Below are 12,182 nucleotides of genomic sequence, written 5' to 3' on the forward strand. Positions count from 1 at the left end.
AGGGACGTAGTTCGGCAGACGTTAAGAACGTTTTCTATATGCGTAGCAAGACTGATATGTCGAATCTTCCTAGTCGATGCAGTCTGATCACACTACGTTGAAACAGTGTTACGTAGCCAGAGTAGCATCCTCGGGCATGCCTTTCTCTGACTGCCAGTTATCGCTGTACACAGTTAAACGAAAACGGGTAATTTCTGTCGTATTTTAGCACGAAAACTGTAGCAACTATTCAGGCCGCTAATATCAACTTACCATCGTGTCGGACTGAGTATTGTGTGAGAATCAGCAAGCGACTGCCGTAGCTGAGCGAGCGGCGGCGGTGTTTTATGCGAGACGGGAGGCTGCCGCCGCGTCATACCCACAGCGGGAATTCACAGTTCCCCCACCACACGCCATTGACGAGCGCGTCATCAGCAGCGGACCGGTTACAAGGCGCCTTCGGTTTTCTCGGCTACAGGTTACACGGCATGCACACACTGGCTGTTATAGCGAGCATTTGACAAACGAAGAGGACCGCTCGTTATCTCCTTGAAGTGTAGACATTTCCACACATTTCAGTATTCATCAGTATTTTCCTAGTCACATGGCGTTAGATAGTCGTAGAATGCAGCTTGGCAGCTTGTTTGAGACAAATATGCTACGTCTTTACTTTGGGAAAGCTTCCGTTCAAATGGTTCAAATGGCTCTGAGCACTATGGGACTTAACTGCTAAGGTCATCAGTCCCCTAGAACTTAGAACTACTTAAACCTAACTAACATAAGGACATCACACACATCCATGCCCGAGGCAGGATTCGAACGTGCGACCGTAGCGGTCACGCGGTTCCAGACTGTAGCGCCTTTAACCGCTTGGCCACACCGGCCGGCAAAGCTTCCGTGCCTTATTTCTCATATATTTTATGTAAATCACGAGTAATGAGTATAGAATAGTATCCTCAGATAACATGCCTGTAAGAGAAGAAATCAAGAAAAACAGATTTAGGAGCAATATTTTAAAAGGCTCAACATTTCCTAAAGCACATGTGGACTGTGAAAGAATTTATTAGTTATGAAATGCAGACCACCTGACAAAAAAGTGAACTAAGAAGGGAAGAGGAAACGAAGGGAAGCTTCAGAGGGTTCAGTGATTACAAAGTCGTCTCAAATTTACAAAAGACTTCGGCAGTGTGAACCCTCGTATCAGCATGACGCTGCACCCCTCTGGCGTGGATGCGCGCAATGATTCGGTAGGGAAGGGCGACATAAACCGTCGTGTCCCCTCCTGGGGCAAGTCGGCCCAAAACTGTTGAAGCTTGCTCTTGGTACCTTGGGTGCTGGCACTGGGACGGAATTGACGTCCTGACGGTGCCACACACGTTCTATCGGAGACAGATATGTGGATTTTCCCGGCCATAGGAATGCCTCAACATCACACAGACAGTTCACAGACACACTTGGCACTGTGAACGAGTATTGTCCTGTTGAAAAATGGCACGACGATACAGTAGCACGGTAAGTAAGTATGAAGATACACGATATCCGTGACGTACCATTTAAGGCATTATATGTTTGTGTATGTGAATTATACCTATCAAGCACTCGAATATTTAAAACAAATCTTTGTATGTGACTATACATTTATTTCGATAGATTGTATTTTTTTCTCTTATGAAATACCCTGAATTGTCAGAGTAATAAATTTATTGTATCGTGGGCAGAAATTGTAAGTAACCAGAAAAACTTCTTGAAAAGCCCAAAAGCTGTACTATCTTCTTTTTTCTTTGACAGATGGAACTAGCTGTCTTCCTTTTCTCCTTCCGCATATTTGCGCCTTTTTATTGTCTGATGTGAAGCTGTGAACATCTAAGTCGCAATCTCTTGTTACTAGGCTGAAATAGATTATGTTCTAATCTTAACGCAGATTATACTTGTGGGGCCTTGCCCACTCGTCGCTAATAGGGCACCTAAGGGATGCAGCTTTCTCGGAATGCTATACAACAAGTCAAACAAATAACATTAGTAGGTTTATTTCTAGAGAGCAAATTGCCACTACTTAAATTTCACTATAGCAAATGTCGCTAGCGAGAGGCGACATGAAAACAGTAAAGTTCTTGCTATACACAAAGTCGTAGCAAGCACTTGATACCGATCACGACGATCTGACAGCGTAGCACTAACGTCCGTTGCAGGCTGGGCCGATCTGAGCGGCCGAGGCCAGCATGAGAGCCGCTTATATTCACCTCTACCAGGTGTCGCTCCTGGCGCCGCGCGGTCCAATTCCGCGCACCATTGGCCGACGTTCCTTCGCCACTTTCTCTCATTTTGCGTACTGCATCTTCGTTCCGACGCTTGTACTTACGCCACAACAGTACTTATTTCAAAACGCTTTAACCCTCTTAGTTTCCTGGGTAATTAATACAATTTTATATGTATTTCTCTAATTTTCATAGACTGAGGGCAGACTGCTCGCTGGTAAAGCGACCGGACACTTTACGTGTTCCTTCGTTACTTATAGCTTATTACAAAGCAGAACCACCCTGAGATTTGTATGTCGATCATTTCCTTATTCTCGAGAACATTTTCACGTAAGAATTTTGTGTAACTGATCGGTCGTCTCTCGCCGTACAATGGCGTCGTCAGTCACCTGAAAGGTCTCATGCCCACAGCCCCACAATTTAAGCTTGGTGATGATCTAATTCATAAATGCATGCTGGTTGTAGGGTACTGGGGCTCCAGGTGCAATTTTGATAGGAAACTGATGTCAAATTGATATGCAAATCAATTAAATTGATCAATTGACTACCTCCCCACACCCACCCCCATCTACTCCTCACCCACCCTCACCCCCGGATGACGTTATGTGTTTATGTGTTTTTCTCAGCCTGCACGTGGGAACCCCGCCCGCCCCAATTCCCCCCCTCCTACCGAACCTATTGGCGCGAATTCGATTTTTGGCGGGAATTTCTAATTTTGGTGGGAATGTCATTGTCAGGCAGTAGGAAGTCCGACACTATAACAGGAGGTATCCGGTGACTTTTGTCACCTCAGCGCAGATAACTACATCAACGGTGAAAAGTCTTAGGTTACTAAAGTATTGGCTGCAGGGCACAGCCAAACAGCATCAACAACAGGGGTCCCAACACACTTCGATAGGGCACACTCGAAGTTACTTCCACATCTGTTGATGACTATCCATCCAAGATAACTTGCTGCATCCTCCCTACCCAGAAATCCTCAATCCAGTCACAATTTTCGCCTGATACCTCATACGGCCGCACTTTTGATAGTAAGCATAGTCTAGCCAAAAGCTTTTCAGACATGGAGAAATAGAGCGTCCACCTGCTGCCTTGATCCATGGCTTTCAGGACGTCTGGTGAAAAAACTACGAGTTGGGTTTGACATGGTCGATATTATCGGAATCCACGCTGTCTGACTTGAAGGAGATACCTCATTACGTTTTACATCAGAATCTGTTCTAAGATACTGTAACAAATGGATCTCAAGAAGACTGGATTTTACTTCCATGGTACACTTCTGATACGCGTCTTGTGTGTGTGGGTGTGACCCGTCCTTCCAACCACTGGGCACTGTGTTTTGTTCGAGGGATCTATCACAGATTATGGTTAAAAGGGGCTAACATACGAAAATCTGGTGTAGAATCTGATAGAGATTCCATCGGGTGCTCAAGCTTTGTTAAATGTTAGAGATTTCAGTTGTGCCTCAATACTATTGACACTAATGTTTGTACCCCTCCTCTATGCTGTGGTACGAGAATTGTGTAGGAGAAATACTCCTGGATAATTGTCGTTGTTGTTAAGTGGAAGTACATTATCACTATTTAGTTCTATCTAAGTAAGTTGCACTAAAAGAACAGACTATACATCACCATTTACGTAACATCATAACTTACGTATCAAAAGAACAAACATTCTTCAATGTGACAAATTATAATGATTTTTTATATTAGGACAGACTATGCATGGTTATTTTACTGATGACAGTGCCACTAAAAGGGAGATACTGAATCTGGGTATCCGAAATTCTTTCACCAAACAAGACGAAATTTATTGTTCAGAATTCGAACCAAGAACTGCTACCAATATGACTAACTTACAATGGAACATCCCCATCGCACCCCCCTCAGATTTAGTTATAAGTTGGCACAGTGGATAGGCCTTGAAAAACTGAACACAGATCGATCGAGAAAACAGGAAGAAGTTGTGTGGAACTATGAAAAAATAAGCAAAATATACAAACTGGGTCGTCCATGGGTAAGATATGCAATATTAAGAGCACTGTAACGTGAGGAGCTCCGTGGTCCCGTGGTTAGCGTGAACAGCTGTGGAACGAGAGGTCCTTGGTTCAAATCTTCCCTTGACCGAAAATTTTAACTTCTTATTTTCAGTTCATGTGAAAAACTCTTATGTTTTCATCACTTTTTTTGGAGTGATTATTACATCCACAAGAAAACCTAAATCGGGCAAGGTAGAAGAAACTTTTCACCCATTCGCCAAGTGTACTAGTTAGGTGGGTCGACAACATATTCCTGTCATGTGACGCACATGCTGTCACCAGTGTCGTATACAAAATATCAGACGTGTTTTCCTGTGGAGGAATCGGTTGACCTATGACCTTGCGATCAAATGTTTTCGGTTCCCATTGGAGGGGCACGTCCTTTCGTCAACTAATCACACGGTTTTGCGGTGCGGTTGCAAAACACAGACACTAAACTTATTACAGTGAACAGAGACGTCAATGAACGAACGGACAGATCATAACTTTGCGAAAATAAAGAAAGCAAAATTTTCACTGGAGGGCAGATTTGAAGCAATGACCTCTCGTTCCGCAGCTGTTCACGTTAACCACAGGACCACGGCGCTCCTCGCCTCACATTGCCCTTAATATTGCCTATGTTACGCATGGACGACCCAGTGTGTATATTTTGCTTATTTTTTCATAGTTCCACACAACTTCTTCCTGTTTTCTCGATTGATCTGTGTTCAGTTCTTCAAGGCTTATCCATTGTGCCAACTTATAACTAAATCTGAGGGGGGTGCGATGGGGATGTTCCCTTGTTAGTAGATATTCTCGGTTCAGCAAAGCAACTCAAATCATTTAATAAAGGCAAGTCTTCTGGCCCAGATCGTATATTAATTTGGTTCCTTTCAGAGTAGGGATCATACATAACCACTCACTCAACAAAAAATCCGTACTAAAAAACTGAGAAGGTGTACAGTATTCAAGAACGGAAATAGGAGTAATGCGCTGAATTACAGGCCCATGTCAAGGACGTCGATTTACAGTAGAATTTTGGAACATAATTATACTGTGTTCGAAAATTATGAATTACCTCCAAGAAAACGATCGATTGACACATAGCACAGATTCAGTATAACCGATCTTGTGCAGCACAACTATCTCTTCATTCTCATAAAGTAATGGGTGCTATCGACAGAGTATCTCAAATTAATTCAATACTTCTAGATTTAAAGAGGGCCTTTGATACCGTTCTTCACAAGCAACTTCTAATGAGATTGAGGACGTATAGAGTACCGTCTCAGCTGTGCGAATGGATTCGTGAAGTCCTGTTAGAATTGTCAAATTTCATAGTAACTGACGGACTGTCATCGTTAAAAAGTGATATCTGGCGTCCCCAAGGAAGTGTTATAGGCACTCTACTGTTCCTAATTACAATAACGGTGTAGGAGACAGTCTGAATAGCTCTCTTACAGTGTTTGCAGATGGTGCTATGACCTGTCGTCTAGTAAAGTCATCAGATGCCAACGGCCTTGCCGTAGTGGCAAGACCGGTTCCCAGTCTGATCGCCGGCCGAAGTGGCCGTGCGGTTCTAGGCGCTGCAGTCTGGAACCGCGAGACCGCTACGGTCGCAGGTTCGAATCCTGCCTCGGGCATGGATGTGTGTGATGTCCTTAGGTTAGTTAGGTTTAACTAGTTCTATGCTATAGGGGACTAATGACCTCGTAAGTTGAGTCCCATAGTGCTCAGAGCCATTTGAACCAACCCAGTCAGATCACCGAAGTTAAGCGCTCTCGGCCGTGGCCAGAACGTGAATGGGTGACCGTCCGAGTCTGTTGAACGCTGTTAGCAAGCGAGGTGCACTCAGCCGTTGTGAGGCTAATTGAGGAGCTACTTGACTGAGAAGTAGCGGCTCCAACCACGAAAACTGAGAACTGCCAGGAAAGCGGTGTGCTGACCACATAACCAGCCCCTTTCTCTTACATTTACATCTACATGACTAGTCTGCAGTTCACACTTAAGTGCCTGGCAGAGGCAATAAGAAAGATTCCCAACAATTAGTAATAAAATTATATTTTCACAAGCTGCGACATTGTCGTGAATAAAACAGTGACCCATATATACAATAAGTTTCCTTTCATTTTCGTCTATGGTCACAAACTTTTTGTTAACAGATTACCGGTTTAGGTCTATAATGACCATCATCAGATCTGCTACAAAAAATGGGAAAAAACATAAATACACTCGTAGATTGTCTACAGCTTAGAAACAATAAATAGACCATAATGAAAAGTACTACTGACATATATATGCATTTGTGCGCTTTAAGTATAAAGAGGCATACCTGTTTCATAAAATCAAAGTCCTAATGTACTGCAGCCATAGTGGCATTGTCAAATGTTAAATGCAAAATCAGCACCAACATCGTCAAATATATATAAATAACATCATATGCAAGAGTCACATTGTCAGTAGCACTATTGTTTAAAACAAGCCGCCGTACAGTAACCACAAGATGATTTTGTTGTAAGTTCACCTGATGTCATTAATGTAGGCATACACTAGTTTTCAATAATTAATTGAACAGCGTAAAATAAAGAGGGGATACAATAGTTGAAGTCTGTAATGAGCTTATAACGTATAAAAGGCATTGCAGTAATAGAAAGCGGTGAAATAGAACACGAAAAAGGTTAGACTGTTAAAAAGGGGAAGAGTTAAGAGACAGTAGTTGCCATATGCTCAAGTGCCAATATTCTAAATAATGGCACAGGTAATAAACACCTTTGATAGTCCACAGAATAATATTAAAAGACCGTAAAACAAATAGCTAAAGAAGCTATTCATGTTTGTTCCCATTTTTTGCTGCAGATCTGATAATGGTCATTATAGACCGAAACCGGTAATCTGTTAAAAAAATGTTTGTGACCAAAGACATAAATTAAAGGAAACTTAAAATGATATTTATTAAATATGAAGAAATATTCAACTTAAATGATGCTGCTTTTTGTGAAATGCCCAGACGTTTGAAATTATTACAAGTACTCTGAAATATTAAAGTCCTGTCACTGCGCCTCTGAGTGATACCTACGTAGAGACCAAGGCTGTCCTACGATACGTACGGAGTCGAAGTGTCGGACACGTCGGACGAACACTGAAGCTTGTAAACTAGGCGGTAACTGGAGACTGTACATAACTCGCCGCACTGTTACAGAACTGTCCGTCGTACCTCAATGCTCTGGTATTTAACGAGGCATCGACCAATCGCTATACGCACACTAGATGCCCATGGGTTGACACTGTGTGAGGTGGCGCAGTGCTTAGCACAAATAGGTTCGCTTTCGGAAGGACGACGGTGCAAACCCACGTCCTGCCGTCCTGATTTAGATTCTCCGTGATTTCCCTAGATAGTTTCAGGCAAATGTTGGGATGGTTCCTTTGAAAGGGCTCGGTCGACTTCCTTCCCCATCCTTCCCTAATCCGATGGGACCGATGGCGTCGCTGTTCGGTCTCATCAACCAACCAACCATGTGTTGGCAGCTGCGGCCCCTGGCGGACCTCGTTATAGTTCGTACTGCCAACCCATACAGCTGCTGCGCTACGAGTGTTTCGGGTGCGGCTTATCGATTGTGCTGCGGTACACTGGAAATTTGGAAATTTGCGGTAAGGTCTTATGGGACCAAGCTTACACTTAAACTAAGTTACGCCAAGGACGACACACACAACCATGCTCGAGGGAGGACTCGAACCTACGGCGGGGAGCCGCGCGGACCGTGACAAGACGCCCAAGACCGAGCGGCTACCCGGCGCAGCTGCGGTACACCCTCGAGTCGTTAGTACCGCACCATAATATGTATCATGAAAGTAGTAAATAAACGTAAAAATAAGTTACATCAGTGCTGTATGCCTATGTAAGAGGAAATGTCGTAGAGCGCTATGTCGACGGTTTGTGGCACTCTTGCTCTTTTTCCGGCGTTAGGGTATTTTGTTAACTTTGGTCACTTGCATGGCGGCGTCGATGCAGCTCGGACAGGGGCGTGCAGCACCCCATGCGGCCGGAGGGGGGCGGGGGCGGCGTTGGTGGGCGAGCGAGGGCTCGGGTTGCAATTAGGCCGTGACGTAGTGAACAGGTAGTTTCCAGGTAAACTGGGTGCAAATTTCACAGATTTCTAGTTGGGTGCAAATTTCACTGGGTGCAATTTTCAAATATTCGCGAGAATCGCGCATTGTCATACACAGAAATGAAGTTAAGACCGAATGCACCTCTGAAAATACTACGTGGGGAAAGAGTATAGTGTCGCAATATTGTTGATGGGAGACTGTACCGCGTTCAAAGATTGGTAGGTAAGTACCCCAATGCAACATTATGCATAGCAGCTTGCCCACCGAAAGGATCATGTTCAACAATACTGGACGTGCTCCCCTCACATGCGTGAGGTGTGGACGCGTAATGCAACCAAGAATACTGCCACACGTGATCTACATCTACATGGGTACTCAGCAAGCCAAGGTATGGTGGGTGGCGGAAGATATCCTGTCGTTTCCTTTCCTGTTCCACTCGCAAATAGAGCGAGGGAAAAACGACTGTCTATGTGCTTCCGTACGAGCCTTAATTTCTCGTATCTTATATTTGTGGTCCTTACGCGCTGTATGTGTTAGCGGCGGTAGAATCGTGTGGCAGTCAGCTTCAAATGCCGGTCCTCTAAATTTTTTCAGGAGTGTTTCTCGAGAAGAACGTCGCCTTCGATTTGCATTTGAGATCCCGAAGCATTTCCGTAACACTTATCTGCTGTTCGAACCTGCCAATAACAAACCTAGCAGCCCGCCTCTGAATTGCTTCGATGGTTTCCTTGAGGCCAACCTGGTACGGATTCCAAACTCGACCAGTACTCAAGAGTAGGTCGCACCAGCGCCCTATATGCGTCTTCCTTTGCAGGTGAACCACTCTTTACTAAAATTCTCCCAATAGGCCGAAGTCGACCATCTGCCTTCCCTACTGCAGCTCTAACACGCTCGTTCCATTTCATATCGCTTTGCAACGTTACGCCCAGATATTTAAACTACTTGACTGTGTCGAGCAGGAAACTACTAATACTGTATCCAAATATTGCAGGTTTGTTTTTCCTACTCGTCCCCATTAACTTAAATTTTTCCACATTTAGAGCCATTCATCACACCAACTAGAATTTTTTTCTAAGTCGTCTTGTATCTCCCACAGTCAGCAAATAATCCCGAATTGCTGCCCACACCGTTCGCCAATTCATTTATGTATACAGAGAGCAACAGCGGTCCTATCACACTTCTCGGGGGGACTCCTGACACCCTTGTCCCTTGTGGCCGGCCGGAGTGGCCGTGCGGTTCTAGGCGCTACAGTCTGGAGCCGAGCGACCGCTACGGTCGCAGGTTCGAATCCTGTCTCGGGCATGGATGTGTGTGATGTCCTTAGGTTAGTTAGGTTTAATTAGTTCTAAGTTCTAGGCGACTGATGACCTCAGAATTTAAGTCGCATAGTGCTCAGAGCTTCGACCATAGATACTAGTAGACTGGCCTTGCTGTGCAGAAGCTATAGGGCTGGTGTGGCTCCAACATAAACCACGTGACTGTTGGCAAAACGTGGCGGGATTTCAAATGAGCGGTCTGCCATCCTGTGTTTGTATCGTATTTTACCCACATTTCTCAATTGACTGCCAAACGCTTCCAACAAAAATTACTTTTTTATTTGCGAAAAATTATGTCAGTACTACATTTGACCTGGATTTGTTCACAGTACCATTTATAAAATCTAAAAAATGTATCGAAGGCCCCTCGGGTGGGCAGCGGGACTAAATTACTATAAACTATCAGTTAAAGTAAAACGTCGTTAAAATTCTTTTAAACAATAAGAGTGGGCTCGTGTCAAAACTTTAAATATTGGATTCGCCGCGTTTTGAGCTCTAGCACTTATAAAAGAAAATGGGATATGGGAATTATGTCAACTATAGGTCCCAAAATTGTCGACTTTAGGAGCAGGTTCATTTTAGAGTATCAATTTTAGGTGCACTTCAAAGGTTCAGTTCCTACTATTTTTACAAAAGTTTAAACTATCAGTTTAAATAAATGATATTTTAAATGAAAGGTGAGACTCTGAAGTTTCAGAAAATAATTTTGGAACCTACATTTATTTAATAGTATTAGAAGGTAGAAAAAAATGCTCTTCATGTGTCGACTATAGGTGCTCTTACCTTATTATAATCTCACTTGTATATACAAAAAGGCGCCTATGTGCAGATGGCTTAAAGTTTTTCCGTTTCAGGGCCTGTATCCAAAGCTGTCTTCGGTTTTCATCCTTAGGGAACCTATGAGGAGGAACGAGAAACACTTATACTTACTTCTGTAACCGAATTATGACAGATACTTTCCAAAATGTAATATGAGTCTGACTTTACAGGCATCACTTTGAACGCTTTAATTTACGTGATACTCTATTTCAAGTGTAAAAAACATATAAAAGTCACTTCAGCAGATTTCAATAGACGCATCTGCATTATCATAGAAACACACGTGAAATGTAATGCCATTTCCCCCGACAAAACGCTGAGTACAGCCATAAGCGCAACACGAAACAACCATGTTTTGCCAACATTCACGTGACTTCAGCCCAGAGATGTTGGAGCCACGAAAATGACGTCAGGGCCAGTCTATTATATTTATGGTCGAAGGCTCAGAGCCATTTTTTTGTCCCTGGTGAATACCCGCCGTTGAGCGCAACATATTGGGTTCTATTACTTAAGAAATCTTTGACGCTTTCACATTTCTGTAAAATTATTCCTTATGCTCGTACCTTCGTCAAGAGCTTGCAGTGGGGCGAAGTGTCAAATGCTTTTTGGAAATCTAGAAATATGAACTATACCTGTTGCCCTTCCTCCATGGTTCGCAGTGTTTCATGTGAGAAAAGGACAAGCTGAACTTTGCACCAGCGATGCTTTCTTAAGCCATGCTTATTCGTAGAGATAAACTTCTCAGTCTCAACAGAGATTGATATGAACTTAGAATATATTCAAGGTACTGCAGCAAACCAAAGTGAGGGATATTGGTCTGTAATTTTGCGGGTCCTTTCTTTTCCCCTTTTTACATACTGGAGTCACGTGCGCTACTTTCCTTTCACTTTTGATCGTTTGGTGTTCTAGATGTTATGGTGTGGAGAGGCATAATGTTTCGTGGGCACACTGACGTGCAAATCTTTGAACACAGTGAACTCAACCGTTATTCTGGCGCTGCTCCGTCCCCATGTGCCTCTTTTCAGGGGTGCATTCGGGCCTGACTTCATTTTTATGGATGACTGTGCACGACCTCATCGATCAGGTGGAGGAGCTGTTGGAACGATGATGATGATGTTTGGTGTGCGGGGCGCTCAACTGCGCGATTATCAGCGCCCGTACAAAATCCCAATCTCGACACTTTCATGAATGATGATGAAATGATGAGGACAACACAAACACCCAGTCCACGGGAAGAGAAGATACCCAACCCGGGCGGGAATCGAACCCAGGAGTCCGTGAAGCAGATGCAGCAACGCTGGCCACTAGACGACGGGCAGTGGGCCTGTTGGAACAAGAGGATATCCGACTAGTGGGCTGGCCTGCTCGCTCCACCGACGTAAACCCCATCGAGCACGTGTAGCATGCGTTGGGGGGGGGGGGGGAGGGGGGGACGTATTGTAGCACGTCCACATGCACCAGCGACCATCCAGCAGTGTTCAACTGTGCTTCTTGGCAAATGGAATGCCCCACCTCAAGAACGCCTTACCGACCTTATGGGCAGTACGCGAGCACGTAGTAGGGCATACACTGACATCCGCGGTGATAACACATCGTATTAAGAACCTCGACCAGCCATTTGCAGGGTCGACTGGACCATCATGAATTGCGGTGACTCCAGTGTAATTATGTTGTCTTTTGAATAAAAGTGTC

General features: G+C 44.1%; 1 protein-coding gene across 1 annotated transcript in view; it reads right to left on the reverse strand.

The window, feature by feature from the left end:
• LOC126144281 (uncharacterized) overlaps positions 1–345 on the reverse strand; it is a 35,892-nt gene extending 35,547 nt beyond the window's left edge. Inside the window, exon 1 of the mRNA XM_049915482.1 lies at positions 253–345. Coding sequence (XP_049771439.1) covers positions 253–255 — 3 coding nt within the window. The 5' untranslated portion in view covers positions 256–345. The remainder of the gene's footprint in view (positions 1–252) is intronic.
• Positions 346–12,182: the final 11,837 nt, after the last annotated feature.

This window comes from Schistocerca cancellata, chromosome 2 (genome assembly GCF_023864275.1).
Source record: "Schistocerca cancellata isolate TAMUIC-IGC-003103 chromosome 2, iqSchCanc2.1, whole genome shotgun sequence".
In the NCBI taxonomy this organism is placed as follows: domain Eukaryota; kingdom Metazoa; phylum Arthropoda; class Insecta; order Orthoptera; family Acrididae; genus Schistocerca; species Schistocerca cancellata.